General features: G+C 44.8%; 2 protein-coding genes across 2 annotated transcripts; one reads left to right on the forward strand and one right to left on the reverse strand.

Moving 5' to 3' along the window:
• Positions 1-62: 62 nt before the first annotated feature.
• Positions 63-8,643, reverse strand: CSTF1 (cleavage stimulation factor subunit 1). The gene is made up of 8 exons (XM_083801852.1): positions 8,364-8,643; positions 7,550-8,041; positions 6,914-7,084; positions 6,058-6,253; positions 4,363-4,640; positions 3,454-3,651; positions 2,483-2,873; positions 63-974 (listed from the first exon to the last, which is right to left on the reverse strand). Exons 2-8 carry the CDS (start codon positions 7,667-7,669, stop codon positions 715-717), a joined length of 1,614 nt encoding a protein of 537 aa, XP_083657978.1. The 5' UTR covers positions 7,670-8,041; positions 8,364-8,643; the 3' UTR covers positions 63-714.
• Positions 8,644-8,827: 184 nt separating this feature from the next.
• AURKA (aurora kinase A) lies at positions 8,828-15,184 on the forward strand. The gene is made up of 9 exons (XM_083801853.1): positions 8,828-8,877; positions 9,081-9,171; positions 10,240-10,522; positions 11,099-11,177; positions 11,876-12,067; positions 12,375-12,513; positions 12,902-13,050; positions 13,702-13,876; positions 14,487-15,184. The coding sequence occupies exons 2-9, from the start codon at positions 9,118-9,120 to the stop codon at positions 14,676-14,678; spliced, it is 1,263 nt and encodes a 420-aa protein (XP_083657979.1). The 5' UTR covers positions 8,828-8,877; positions 9,081-9,117; the 3' UTR covers positions 14,679-15,184.
• The last annotated feature ends 223 nt before the right edge of the window (positions 15,185-15,407 follow it).

A 15,407-nucleotide genomic window follows, 5' to 3' on the forward strand; every position in this document is an offset into this window, starting at 1 on the left:
AATGTGGATATTCCTTGAATTTGAGATTACACTCGTTAAGATAAATTCCAAAGAAGACAAGATTTCAATTCTGAGTTTTAATATCAGAACTAGAACACCATTGCTTGAATTCATCTAAACAGTTTAAAATTGTGTTTCAAATTCTTATAGCACAAGACTGGCTCAGAATCAAAGGTCCACTTGGCCAACAGGAGGAAAAAAGAAGACTAAAAGATACAAAACAGAGCTTTACAAAGCATGAATCAGAACTGAAGACGGCTTAAGGCTTCATTAAAATATTTGCCAAGTTCTGCTGTTACTTGTGTAATCCATTCTTTAAACAGACTTCAGTGGGATTGCACAGATACAATGCAGAGCAAAACTGGCTCTTACTGCCCAGTTTGAGCAAGATCTAGTCACATTATCGTTTGCAGGATTCAGAAAGACAGGAGAACACAATCCTTCCTGCAAGGATCATTTTATTCCACACCCCAACTCCTTGAGTAAAATTAGAGATGACTTACAAAAATTAATGCCCCACACACTAATAAAAAAATTAGCGTGGGGCAAAACTTAGTCCTCGTATTTCAATATTTTTCTGCCGTGTTTGACAGAATTAAAAAAACGACAAGAAAACAGACACAGCGTGGCTCTCATCTAGGCATCTGTTGGCAGTACAATCAATACAAGATGATATAATGAATCTGGATAATCACTGTTTTATAAAAGGTGTCCTTAGTCTGTTGTTGACCTTCTGTACCAAAATCTAGCCCTGTAGTCATCGCTGCAGGTCATGAAGCCAGGATTGGTAGGAGAATGGACAATACAGCGAACAATGCTGTTGTGCCCAAGAGAAAGAAGATTTCTCCGTTCAGCAGTTCTTGAATCCCAGCAGCAGAGACTTATGGTCCTTTCATCTGGAAGCAGCACATAGTCTTCTGTGTGGTTGAAGACAGCTTGTGTTCTGTGTACTTGCCGTCCACTCAAACCAGCTCCTAAATATATGCAGGAAAAATATTAACTCAAATAGGATCTCTTTTAGGAAATTTGCAAAGACCTAGAAGTAAACCTTCTGTATCTACTAATTGCTGCAGCCTATTAAAAGAAGCCTTATTTTCTCTGTTATTATACAACTCCACGTGGAACAACTGAATCAATTACAGATATTCTTTTGTAGCTATGTACAGTGTGTATCCTAGAATTTAGAGGACAGAAGGATTAAGCACTCCAGTTGTGGCAATCAAGTCCTACCACTCAGTATGAGTGCAAACAGTAAGCTTTAAAAAGCAGTTTTACCTTACATCTTTTGTACAAGGCTTACAATTGTAACTAGCCAGAAAGACCACACGTAGCAGGAGACACAGATCCTTATTATCAATTATTTTCCTTTTTAATGTACGTATCATATGGCATACTGTGTGACCTACCTTGGCCATACCTTTGCCCTCCCTTCAAATAAAACGTGTTTCATATGTAGGCATTTATTTTCCAAGGAATACACCTACTCTCTACCCTGTATTTTGCAAGAGTTTATCAAGGAGGTGCTGCACCCTGCTGGTTGAGAGCAAAAATACTGCTAACATACAAAAAGGAATGCACACATCCCAAAAGCTGAAACAAAAAATTTTCAGCACCGCTCCTCTGTCATGGTTTAACTCCCAAAACTTAAGCACACTGCTGCTTCACCCTAAAGCTTCCCCAGTCACATAACTGCTATTGCATGCAGTTTCCCTCTTTCATCATTTCCCAAGTCCTGCTGAGATCAAAGCATGGTATTGTCAGCATGCTGTAAGTGTGGCTACCTCGTGCATAATTTCATCCTTCAAAAAAGTACAGCTGCAAACGTTTTTCAGAATATTGCCATGGTTTACTTGAACCATTTTTTACACAAGAGTCTAATTGTTAACTGCCCCAATGTGGATTTTATTCCCCTGCAGCCTGGGGTACTCTCCAGGCAAGAGGCCTACTCTAACCCAAAGAGAATTATGCATTACTTTTGATCCTTCCTTTTTTTTTTTTCACTAGACCAGGGGTGCAGTTTAAACTGACAAGCCCAAAAATCAAGATGATCATCAGCAAGAAAAGCAATGAGGTCTTCCACCTTCCCCCCAAATACTCATCGTTTCTAAAACACATTAAAGGAAAACTAAGGAACAAAACCCTCTGCACAAGTGTTCTAATCTTTAGGGGATTCACATTCTTATTTCCTTTTCCCCAGTTTAGCAATCGCTTCCCTCCAAAAGCAATGGCATAATGTTGGTAGAGAAGCCTCCAAAATTCTACTAAAGACTCAACAGTTTGAAGGTGACACAGCTTCTCTTCTGGATGTAGTTTACACGAAATGTTTTAGAAAATATGGGGTAATTTATCCTCAAAGAAGCAGTCTCCCTTCACCTTTTAGTATTCACCAATAAGACAATCTTTCAGGCTATACCGCCACTGCCCCCCCTTGGTCAGTAGCTGAAAAAGAGGGTACTTGGAAGGTCACCTGCCACATACATACCTGTGTATTTGACCAGTGTTCGACCAGTGGATATCTCCCATAGTTTAGCTACAGAGTCTTTTCCACTTGACAAGATATACTTTGAATTTTTGGAAAAAATAGCAGAACAGACTTCAGCTCCATCATGCGCCTTCTCAAATGTAGTGATACAGCGATTTGAAACACCATCCCACAGTTTGATGCATCCATCCTTACTTCCTGTCACATACATGTTTGCACTTGCATTGTAATTTACTGAACAAATAGCATCAGTGTGCTGATCTTGAGGATTGCAAGACACAAAACACTGGAAAGTATTGATATCATAAAGTCGTAAAGTTGGGTGCTGGGTACCAACAAGAATGAAATCTCCCGAAGGGTGAAAGGAGATTGAGCGTAACATCTCTGCTTCCTGTTTGATCAAAAATACATAATTGGTGTAAGTTTATTAAAAAAAAAAAGCTAATATGTAAGTGTCAGTTTTGGTGGCATTAAAGTGCTAAAAATTAGTTACACCATCAATTAGCACGACATGATGTATTTCTGCAAAATGGAAAATGCTCTATATAGGATCAAAAAGCCTGTGACAGGCTACGCTTAAATGTACCACAGTTTTTCTCCTAGAGCAGCTTGCTGTGCCCATTTATTTTTGGGATATTGCACAACAGTAGCAGAAGGTTTTGTCAGCCAGTCAAACCACCACATAATCCCAAACTCGTCTCTAGAACCACGATAACATAACTGACTTCAAAGTTATCCATATTAGACTTAGGTCTAGATTAACAAAAAGCAAACAGACACGAGAGTCGAAGACTGTAAGTATATGCATCCGTTATGCACAAACTCTTAACACATGAATTGGCACAACGTCTGCAAATTTTGTTAGCTACATACTCCTACATACCTAGCCACCTACATGCAATTCAGCTCACTGATACCTCAGTAATTACACACAAGCTTTGGTTGTTCTGAACTGGATGACAGTATCTAACCTGTATATATTTGAAGGCTCTTTTGGCAGAAGGCTTTGAATAGTCAAACAATTTAAGTGTGTAGTCCCTTGAACCAGATGCAAGGATCTGTTCTGTTGGGTGAAAAGCTAAACATGTAACTTCATCCACGTGATCATACAGAGTCCGAATAACAGGATGATTTTCCATGTTTTGCTGTGCTGTCTCATTCATCATGACCTGCAACATGGAACAAGTTAGCGTTAGAAGGGAGAACATGCTTTTGACAGGTAATGCAAATTTTATACTTGATAAATTCTTATCAGAAAACTTCACCATACCTTTACAAAGGTCAACAGACTTGCTCAAGGATGAACTAGTATCAGCAGCAGTAAACTGATGCAAGAAAATTTATCACCTTCTTCATGAAGGGACCAAATCAAAATATTATATTGCTAAAAGAATTAAGGGAAGGTGTACCAACTGGGAAAATGGCAACTTTCGCTCATATAGAATACTCCTGAGAATGTTGTGTATATTCTGAAAAACTACACTTTTAAATTGTTACCTGATAAGCGTATCGGAGAAAAATTAAAGCAAATAAATATGCGTTCTGTGAACCAGTAATGAAACAGCCACTGGATGCTGCAGAGGCCAGAAGAGGATTCAAAGACAAGCTGTGTTTACACAGCACAGTAATTATCAACAAATATGAGAAGCTATTTCTGGCTCAGATCTCTAGGCTGCTGCAAGAAGTCACACAAGTATATTTGCCCTATGTCTTCTTCCTTTTCTTCAAGGGTACTTTATGAGCCACTGTTGGAAAGGAAATATGGTGAGACAGACGTCAAGTCCAACTCACTGAGCCAGCCACAAGGCACAGACATTGCATGAAACCCAGACAGCAGCTCAAGAATTCACGAAGTGGCTATGATTCAAGTCACATTTTACCTCAATAGGCATAGCACTTTTGGCCAGCATTCTCTCCGTATCAAGAATTTTTATCGAGGCATCGGCAGATCCTGTAGCTATTAACTGCCCATCTCTGCTATACGTAGCTACACGACATGGTCCCTTATGAGATGTGACATAACAAGTCTCGTATTCAGAAGCCTCAGGAGACATGGTCTGTACATCTGCATCAAATTCTAAGTCGATTCCTGTGCCTGGAGCTACTGTGTCCGACCGTCCAATTGCATACTGAACAGCACTGTCATCATTCTCCATTCCTGAAAAGAGAGAATTTGACACTCATAAACCAGGTTCACCTCCTCCTTAGACAGATAGGCTACGTCTAGATCTATGCTACAGACTTTAACAGCTACAGCAGTTAGGCTTTAAGAGACAGCCCATGCTGAACAAGGCTAAGCTAGTGGAACAGGTTTAGTTGTACAGCAATATTATTCATGAAGAATGAGAGGTAGTTTGGCTCTATCAAAGCTGAACGCAGCTCTATTAAACTTAACTGTGGAAATACAACCATAAACATCGTACGATATTAAGTACTGTTAGGTACACAATCACTTACAGAAATCATAGAGAGGCCTATAGTCAACTTTTTACAGAAGCGAGAAGCAAACCCCAACTCTATTACGTGACATTTAAAATAAAAAATAGAAGCATTTACCAATTACTCTTCTTTCCATTTTACTGCATCAAAGGAGAAAACTCCACCCCACAAACTACTATCCTAGCATTGCTAATGGAAATTATTACTTCACACCCACTCTACAGATTTTTTTTGTTTTGCAGGATGCTTCTACAGGACAAAGACAGTTCAGCATTGGAAGTTGTACCAAGGCAGGACACGCAATTTTTCAGCTATGTGCCTAACTGCTGTTATCAACTTCAACAGAAAAGTTGTTGCTGCTTTCATCTACAAACTGCGAGTCTAACATTCTTATTTCAGACAGACACAAGGCTTCACCTATTTATACTCATGTAGATCAACTAGTTGAAGCAGCAGAACCAGTTCAGTTACAATACAGGGAAGACATGCTGTCATGGCTAGGCCTCTTCCAATAACCTAGACAGCTTGTTTCAACAGCAACTCAGGAATTCTGACTACTACATGCTGCACAGATGTACTTTCAGAGAGAAAGATATAGGGAGAGAACAGGCAATACCTTTGCTGAGACCCCAGACTGTGAAGCTTACTTCCTTGAGAGTGGTATATAGAAGCTAATGAAGATGGCCAGTGGAAAGCCTTGGTCCCTCTCCAACACTTTCAGGAACAACCATAGAGAGCTGTGATTTAGTAATAGATCTAACTTCCTATTAGATCTGTGGACTTGGTGATCTTGTTTACTGGAGCATATTTTTAGAAGGTTGTCAGTCACCCAGAGGACCCTTGGCAGGTATTCTAACACGTTAAAAAAGGTTTAAACAAACATTCTGACAACATTCAGTGATCTGTTTTGCTTTCAATGCATACTCAAGAATGAAACATAGAACTGGAATGCACCTTAAAAAAAGGAAAACACGGAGACAAAGGCTGCGTCTAAATATACAAAAACTTTGTGGTATTAGTAGAAGTAAGCTTTGTATAAAAAATGTATTCTCAGTAACACTAAACCCTTAATTCACAAGGATTTAATCTAAGGATTTAGATACTGGACTTTTATGCTCATTTTTCCCCCACCTTACCTAATTTAATCAGGTGCAGCAGTTGTTCAGATGGTGCACAGACTGATTGTGGTTTTATCTCATTTATTAAACCATTAGCAATATTTATGTATCCATCATATAGTAGCTGACTAATTATCAGTTTATAAAGTTGCTGACGGTCTTTCAAGCTGACTTTTGTTCTATACATTGTGAGCAAGGAGTGCCTCGGAGGGGCCTGAAATAAAAAAGAACAAGAAAAATTATACACGATAGAGTTGTATGACGCAATTAAAAGCTTGAAATAAAACACATCCTGATGAATTGTGGTGCAGAGATATTTAATATTAGCTTATTTTAGGTTAGATTCTGAGACTGAGAAATGAAAGAAAATGGGAGAAAGCCAGTGAGCTCATTTGCTGCAGAAATGAAAATCTGGCCAATAAACGGAATGCGAGCTGCATCAAGGAGCAACAACGACAATAACGTTGTGAAGGGAAAAGATAAGGTATTAGTTAGCGAATGCATTCTGCGGGTATCCCTCGTGCTGGCACGGGCGGGCAGGTGGAGCCGGGCGGGCGGAGCTCGGGAGGCGATCACGGAGGGACATGCAGGGCACTCACAGCGCCGAGCCCGGCGCCCCCCGGCCCGGCCCCCCGGCGACTCCCGGCCCGCAGCCGCTGCCCGCCCGGCCAGCCCCGAGAGCCCCGGCCCGGGGGGGCGATACCCGGCCGGGGAGGGGGCGTGGGGCAGCGGCACTGAATGAGGGCGGGGAGGGCGCTGAGCCCCGCCGGGGCTGCGGGGGCCGGGCGGCTTCCAGGGGGGCGCAACGCGGCCGGGTGCGTGTGTCTGTGTGTCTGTGTGTGTGCGCGCGGAGGGCAGCGGCCCCGGTACCTACCGACCCTTCCTTCTGCCTCCCTCGCTCTGCCCCTAAGATGGCGACCGGAGCGCGGAGCGCATCGATGGGCGGCGGCGGCAGGGGAGGAGGCGGCGGCGGCGGCCGGGCCCGCAGGACGCTGCGGCGCGAGGGCTGCTGCATCGAGCGCCCGCACATCGATGGGAGGCGGCTCTGCGGCGAGACAAGCGCGGCGGCGTCACGGCGCGCGCCCCCCCCCGCCCCGTAACCCCCCCCCACCCCGGTCACGTGACGCGTGACGCGCGCGGGGAGCCCCCGAGCGGCGGGGAGGGGCCGGGCGCGGAGCTCTCCGGGGGGACCCCAGCACCCCCCACACCCCCTCCCACCCCCGTAGGGCCCGGGCAGCCCCCGGCCCGCGCTGGGGTTCTGAGAGCGCGGCTGGCAGCCGGGACTGCTTTGTGTCCCGGCCCCGTGAAGCGTCGAGGTGGTGCTTCACCGGGCGTGCGGGCACCGGGGGCGATTAACGGGCTGGGGAGTTGGTTGGCAGCGCTGCTGCTCGGTGCCGCCCGCCTCCCCGGTGCTCTCAGCGCGAGCGTCGCGCGCTGCCACACTTCCTGGTCGTGGCAGGCTGAGCCTGTCCCGAGAGCACACCGCCACCCGCCCCGAAGTCCTACTCACGTCAGCCTCAAGAAACGGCAGTCGAAGCGGACGCGGGTCGAGGAGGGGGGCTGCCATGCTGCCCATGCCCCGCGGCAGCTGCCGCCTGTCACATGCCGCAGCGACACGACGACCTGACATCTTCTTTTTCCCTATCCTGTACCGCTTGTAAACACCAACACACCGGAGCGGCCTTCGCACTTGTTCCTAGCGACGCGGAGCCGGTTAAAAGTTGCCTTCGATCACGCTTCTGCGGAGGCCTGACGAACCGAACCTTGTCCTGGCCGCCGCTGGCCGGCCAAGGTCCTCCTCACAGGTGTGAGTGAGACCTCGCAGCCAGCTGGCCACCGAGCCACCAGAGCAGCCCCTCGCTCCTTGTCGCGCTTATCCTCGCGAGCAGCGCCGCTCACCCGCTGCCGGCGCTGTCCCGGCTCCGCTCCTCGAGGACCCGCAGGCTTTTGGAGGCTGCCACCGGCCGCAGCTCAGCACCGCTCACCTCACGGAGAAACCAACCTGCGGGCCGAGCGTCCCCTTGGCGTGGCGCACCAGGGCAGGCGTCCCCTTCGCACTTGTCCTCAAGAGCCGAGGGCACGTGGAGCGCTGCCCCGGGGGCGAGCGTGAGGCGCAGAGGCCTGCTTCGCCCCGTCCCTCCCGGCTCCGCGGGGCTGCCACCCGCGGGGCACCTACCTCGCGGCCACCACCACCGCACAAAGGCAGGCGGCCGGCCCCACTCGCGCCCGGCTTCACGCGAGGTGGCAGCACCGCGGGTGTGCGTGTGTGTGCGTGTGGAGGCAGCGAGGGCGGAGGCCAACGCCTCGCGGGCTGCGGGACTAACCTGGGGCCCTTCCCCCGGCCGCCGGCGGGGCGCTGCGAGGCCTGGGTGCCCGCGGGGAGGGGGCGGCAGTTGTAGCGTTGCCACAGGTGGGTGGTCTGGACATACGCGATTTGCGTAAGGCGGGAGGCGGCCGGGCAGACTTTGCGGAGCGCCGTGCGTTAGCGGGGCGCCGCGCCGCGCACTTGGAGTACGGAAGGAGCCGGCGGCGGGCAGGCGCTACGTAAAATACGCATGTAGCGCAAACACCGCCCCCGGGGCGGGCGGCCCGGCCCGACGCGGGATACGCAGAAGGGCCGCCGTTGCGCGTGCGCGCCAGAGGGGGGAAGCGGTGAGGCTCGGGCCTGGCAACGAGCGGCGTATTGGGAGAAGCCAATCGGCGGGCGGGGCGCTGGAAAAACGGCCAATCAGCGGGGGCGGGCGGCGGGAGGGCGGCCAATGGCGAGGGGCGGTGGTTTAAAGGGTATTTAAGGGAGGGCCGTTTGAATTCAAACAGCCTGAGCGGCCGCGGCCTGAGGTGAGCGGCTGCGGGGCCGCGGGAGCGGGCCCAGGGTCGGGCTCTCCCCGCTCAGGGGCTGCCTGGGGAGCCGTGGGGTCGGGGGTGAGGCGCTGCGGTGTGTGGGGGAGGGAGGCTGGGCCCCGGCGGGCGGGAGGTGGGAGAGGGCCTGAGGTGAGGCTCCGCCATGGAGCTGCCCGCCATCCGCAGTGTTTTCTCCGTAGGTGAGGCTGTAAGCAGGCCCTGCCTTCCTCAGGTGCCATGGACAAGAATACAAAAGAGAACCGTTCTGGGAACCCTGTTCGTGTCCCTAAGGTAATTCCTAGGCGTATTCCTCTTGATCATGTAGTTTGAGGCTCTTGTGACCGTTACTATTAATTTTACTAAGTAACAGAGGGGGAGGAATGCTTGAAACAATGTTTTCTGCGTGTAGTAAGCCATAGTAAACTTTGTTTTACAGTCTTTCTGTTGGAGAGCAATGCCCAAGGCTCGCTACTTTTTTTTTATTGCTACTATTATTACGTGACTCTTGAACTGGGAAGCCCTCAAAATAATCGAAGCGTAATGTAGGATCTTTTAGCTAGAGAGTAAATGTAAGTAGGTAACTTACTTGAGATGTGGCTTCCAAAGGAAAGCACTGTGTTAACATTCGCATGCCCGTGCAGGAGTACTCAAGATCTCTGTGACTGCAAGTCTTTGTTTACAGAAATCCAGATGCTCTTATTCTTTTAACTTAAAAACAAGCACGCCCTGCTAAAGATTAAAGACAGCAGAAGCAAAACCTCTTTTTAATAGGTTCTCTGTGAGTTGAACAAGAAAAAAAATGTATCAGAGATGTCAACAGTGTGAGATGCCAATCAATAGCATTTGAACTTAACTCTAGGTAAAGTATGCTAGAGCAATTAAGGTTTTCTTCTATATAAACATAGACTGCCTTCACCTATTGAAAGTAAAAGTTTAAAAGCAGTTAACTGAACCTTACTAAGTAAACATTTTTGTTCTGCTGAACTCCTGTTGCAGTGCAAGGCATCTGAAAATGCACAGCATTCAAGGGATTAGTGGCTTAAAACTGTATGTCAGTTGTAAATATTTTCTATAGTAAAGGTCTGGTGGCTTATGACCTTTTACTGGTATTCAGACTTGTGTGGAAAAGTTCTATAGCCGGCTATAAATAAGCATGCTGTTAAAAAGTTGGCAGCTTTCTACAGGTAAACTTAATTCTTAAAACATAAGATCTGAATCCCCTAATGTCTCATTTTAAACTACTTAATGTTTTTTCCACCCCTGTACCTTCCTCAACAACCCACACCCAACTCTACTGTATGGGATCATAAAGGTTATAGTGCTATTCTATTACTAATGTACAATTGTTTCTTTCTGAAGACTGCAAATGCTGTTGTGGATGGCCCGAAACGTGTCCCTGTGTCTCAGCATTCTGCCCAGAGCCGGCTATTGAACAGTGGAGGTCAAGCACAACGTGTTCTCTGTCCTTCAAACTATGCCCAGCGAGTTCCTGTGCAATCGCAGAAGTCTGTACTGTCAAACCAAAAACTGTCTAACAACCAGACGACGCAGCAGCCCCGACCCAAATTCCTGGTCCAGCCAACGGCTAGACCCCAGGTTCCAAGCAAGACCAATGAAAAACCTCAACAGGCTCCAGCACCTGGTAATTCTGAGGATGATGTACACATATTTATACATCTGTGACACTTGGGATATGTCCATGAAGCAGAGTGCAGTGAAGAAAATGTAAAACTCATGCTGATGATGTGGGGGACAGTCATGTAGAGAAATAAGTGGTTGCACCCAGGAACAGAATAGCAGCATGTACTATAGCTTAGATGTTACTGTATTATTCTTGTTGCCAGAATCAGGTATTTAGAGCCAATATATGTGTTTCTCTCCTCTGGAAAGCTTACAGATGCTCATCAGGCAGCTGTGAATGAATAGAATTGGCATTCCTTCATTAGTTTCTTCAGTATGCATGCTAATCTGATACACAAAGATATTGTATGGGTGGGGGCAAGCTTCTTGATGTTTAATTTCAAGAAGACCTTTGGAATTACACTTTGATGCAATTCTAACTATGCTGCTTTGCCAATAGTAAACTACACTAGTTTAGTTTTAAATATTGAACATAGATGAATTGTTGTAGATACTGCACAGAGGCTGTACCTGTTCCTCATGTGAGTTTGTGTTGTTTGGTCTGTTTCATAAAGTTGTTCTACTTATCTATACGCAGCAAAAAGTTCTGAGGCAGAAAGCAGCTCTAAACAGAAAAATGAAGAGCCTACGAAAAAGAAAAATGAAGAGAATAAAAAGTAAGTTGCATGCTGAAATTGTTCTACCTGACTGAGTCCTGTTGGGTTAAACTTGCCTTTAACTTCCAGAACTTTGTGCTGCAACTAAGCTTGCTCTGAAGCTGCTGGCTACTCCAGTCTTCGATTGCTGAAAACAGTGGCCAAACGCTTCACAGAGGCAATATTTCGTAATGAAACCCTAGGAAAGTTTACTTGTTCCTGATAATCCTCAGGAACAAGAACTTACTGTAATCTGAAGAAAAGCTTTTGGCTAAATGAATAACAGCTTTTCCCACAAGAGAATTCTGATAACCACTGCTCTAATCATAGCATGTACTCTTGGGAAAATATTCCTCCTTTTATATGTGCAGGAGGCTGGAGTCTAAGTACGTACAAAGTTAGGCTTGTATTAAGGCTAGTTTTAAAACAATTCTGACAATGCAGAATACGTAAGTGTATTGAAATATGCCTGGCTTGGTACACACAGTTCTGTTATTGCTGTACTGTGTGGCTGATCATAGTATTTCTGTGTATAAGCTTTATGAAGCCAGAAAGTAGCTTTCAGGTTCTTCTCAGAGGTCTCAACACATCTAGTCCACTTGGTGGTATTTCATTAAATCCCAAAATCTAGCTGAGATTACCAAGCATCTACTGAACAGGAACATTTTTTGTACATGCAGGTATCGGCTTTTGTAACTTAACTATCTCTCCTTTTGCAGAAGACAATGGTCTCTTGATGATTTTGAAATTGGTCGTCCTCTGGGGAAAGGAAAATTTGGAAATGTGTATCTAGCACGTGAAAAGCAGAGTAAATTTATTCTTGCACTGAAAGTACTATTTAAAACACAACTTGAAGAAGCTGGTGTAGAACATCAACTACGAAGAGAAGTTGAAATACAGTCTCATCTTAGGTAAAGATTAGTAAGCTATTTCTCTTTGCTTAGTTTGTGCTCAATTAAAAAAGAGCTTGTTCCTGATAACATGACAGTAAAAACAGCAACTTCTTTTTAAACACATGACAACTTGAAACTAAGATTCTTGCTATCTTGCATAAAGAAGCAAGTCTTACCTCTTCTTAGTTTGCAATGAAGCAAGCAATACATGGCAATCAGGACTGTACTGTTCTGTGTGGCATTTATGTTAAATCATGTCCTGTACCTATAACTAAATATTGTACAAATACCTTGTTCAGAAAAATATATTTAAATCTTCTTGCAGGCATCCCAATATTCTCAGACTATATGGCTACTTCCATGATGTTACAAGAGTCTACCTTATTCTAGAGTATGCACCCCGTGGAGAAGTCTACAAAGAACTTCAGAAGCTTACCAAGTTTGATGAACAAAGAACTGCAACTGTAGGTCGTTCTAGCTGCTTGTACATCACTTGCACTTCTTATCTGTAGTACCTGAAGCATAAAGCTGTCCAGATGAAATTCTGTCAGTTGTGTGAAGCTGACTCATGAGATGCTTGTTTGTTTATGCACTTGTAATCTATTTAGGAATATGTTGAGAAGACAAATTACTGCACAGCATTATTTAAACTTTACAATGTTGAATGTTGCCCAATGCTACAAGCGCTTGGTCATTTCAGGCAGAGCCTGTATTATCAGACTTCAAGGGTGTAAGGAATCATTGCTCAAATTCAAACCACTAATTATGCCTAGAATATACTATGCTCTAGCCAGTAAAGCTAGAATGCTTGTGTCTTCGTGCTTGACAGATTTGTTTTCTTTCTATTTGCAGTACATTACAGAACTAGCAGATGCCCTATCATACTGCCACTCAAAGAACGTGATTCATAGGGACATCAAACCAGAAAACCTGCTGCTTGGCTCAAATGGAGAATTAAAAATTGCTGACTTTGGATGGTCTGTGCATGCTCCATCTTCTAGGTAAGAATGCAATATATAAGTTATACAGTGAAATACTTACGTGGTGAAAATGAAAATGCTACATTCCTTGTTAAACTTCTAGTTATGGAATGAAGGCAAATGCGAACTTCCTAAAATACTGGGGGAAAATATCATTTAAGAGCTGGGTTACTGCAGTGAGGGTCTTAACAGTCAACTGGCGTGGCAAAGCGAGACAATACTCCCTCTGCTTTTTGTGTATTTCAAAACTTTTTGAACCAGAAACGAGAGGGTCAGGGGCAGTGTACTGGTGGAGGCTTGTAGGGGTCCCTGAGGTGATGGATGAGAACTTCCATCCAAATACCACACATACAGAATATACTTAGGGTATATTTAACTAATCTGCGTTGCACCTGAAAAAGGAAGCCTGTCTGACCTGTGAGCTGGTGGGAGGGGAAAAAGAAGGGCAAGACTGACTGCAGTGATTCAAATGCTTTAAAGCAAAAGTTTAAAAAAAAAAAAAAAAACAGAAACAAAAACCTACTGCTGGAATGCCAGTGCTGCTGAGTCCATCTGGGGTAGATTGCACTGAGGTATAGATAACTGCTGGCATTAGCATCTTGATTTAAGCTTTCTTAGAACAGATCTTAATTGCCATAAAGGGTAAATGCTAAATTGTAACTTCTTTTTCAGGAGAACAACTCTGTGTGGGACACTTGACTACTTGCCTCCTGAAATGATTGAGGGAAGAACACATGATGAAAAGGTGGATATTTGGAGCTTGGGGGTTCTGTGTTATGAATTCCTTGTAGGGAAGCCACCTTTTGAAGCAGCAACATACCAGGAAACCTACAGAGCTATTTCCAGGGTATGTGCCACAACTTATTTGGACTGGTTGAATTTTGCTTTCAGTTCTTAAAGCTTAACAAATAGTCATCTTGAGGAAGGGCATATATAACTAGAACTGTAGTAAGACATAATGAGAGGTGCACAAAACTAGGCTGCTAAAACTGTCCTCAGTCACTCCAGAATTACCTAAAGAGATTTAAGATACCTTGCCTGGCTTCTTTTTTCTGTCCTGTTTTTGCCTGTATCTGAATATCCACCTCTTTGTAAAGCAAGTAGTCTTTTCCGCCTTTAATTTTTCTGGCTTATAAAATTTAATGTTCAAGGTGGTGTTACACATATAACCCCGATTTTTTTTTTCTCCTGGTCTGTACTCTAGAAAGGTTCCAGCAAACTAGTCTTCTATTTGAAATAAACTGAAAAGTACACTAGCTTAACATCTACGTGCAGCAAGAACCTTGTTTTCATCAGGGTTATGACGAAATTACTTAATCTTAACAGGCACAAAGTGCACATCCCCCAAGGCTGACAATTTTCCTTGCTATCTGTGCCTTGGAGGGTGGAGCCCTGTGGCTCTTTAATTTTGATTAGTGCCAAACAACTTTGCATAATCTTTTGTTTCCTTTTACTAGGTGGAGTTCAAGTATCCTGTCTTTGTAACAGAAGGTGCAAAGGATTTAATTTCAAAGCTCCTGAAGCATAACCCATTCCATCGGATGCCCTTGAAGGATGTACTCGTTCATCCCTGGATTACAGCAAACTCTACAAAGTTGCCCAACAGCAGAAAGAGTGATGTTACTGCCCCACCCAAAACACAGTCTTAACAAGGATAATCTCATTGAATCAACAAGAGGAGTTCTGTACTGTGACTGCTGTAATACAGTAAGAAAAGCAGGTCTTGGAATCCAGTGGCAATAAGGAACACAAGTCTTTAGGTTGGTTGTCATCTTGAACTCAAATTGCAGTGTAAATCTATTTGACTTTTAGCTGGAGGTTGTGGAATACTTAATATACTTGAAATATAACTACACGTGGGCCAGGTTTAAGTATTATGCTGTTCAAGGCCTTTATGATGTCGTTTGTCATGGTTATAGATCATTGTTCCAATACCAAGAGGCAGTTGTGGTTCTGTCTTAGTGAACAGTGCAATATCCCAGAGATGCCTGCCTATGAACTCATTGGGCTGCTAAGGGTATCATACCTGTGGTGTAATCTGAAACTGAGTCAGGTGAATGCATTTGTGTCCTAAATGATGTATGCATTTTGTCTCTAATTTTGTCTTAAATGTGAGCACTCAACTCTTAAAATAAAGACTTGTTATATATTGTTACCAGCATGGTACTCTTATCGTTTCTGCTGCCTCCCTCTAAACCACTTGTCTTTACTGTCATACTATAGTACAGCTTGGCTTCACATCCATGATTATAGAGTAAGGTTTTTTTCTAGGTTGAAAAGTGAGCTGATATCATGTGCTTGCTCAAAGTGCTGATATTCTTGAATTCTATTCTTCAATCACAACACAGTATTAAAAGGTAGGAAATAAATGGCACAGC

The sequence above is a fragment of the Anser anser genome, assembly GCF_964211835.1.
Source record: "Anser anser genome assembly, chromosome: 16".
NCBI classification, from domain to species: domain Eukaryota; kingdom Metazoa; phylum Chordata; class Aves; order Anseriformes; family Anatidae; genus Anser; species Anser anser.

Bases quoted from the DNA above. Each gene is read 5' to 3' on its own strand.
- CSTF1 (XM_083801852.1), bottom strand. From the start codon at position 7,669: ATGTCAGGTCGTCGTGTCGCTGCGGCATGTGACAGGCGGCAGCTGCCG. The intron at 7,085-7,549 runs GTGAGTAGGACT...GTCTCGCCGCAG, and splicing joins TGCCGTTTCTTGAGGCTGAC to AGCCGCCTCCCATCGATGTG. The intron at 2,874-3,453 runs GTTAGATACTGT...TTGATCAAACAG, and splicing joins GAGCCTTCAAATATATACAG to GAAGCAGAGATGTTACGCTC.
- AURKA (XM_083801853.1), top strand. From the start codon at position 9,118: ATGGACAAGAATACAAAAGAGAACCGTTCTGGGAACCCTGTTCGTGTC. The intron at 10,523-11,098 runs GTAATTCTGAGG...ATCTATACGCAG, and splicing joins TCAACAGGCTCCAGCACCTG to CAAAAAGTTCTGAGGCAGAA. The intron at 12,514-12,901 runs GTAGGTCGTTCT...TTCTATTTGCAG, and splicing joins ATGAACAAAGAACTGCAACT to TACATTACAGAACTAGCAGA.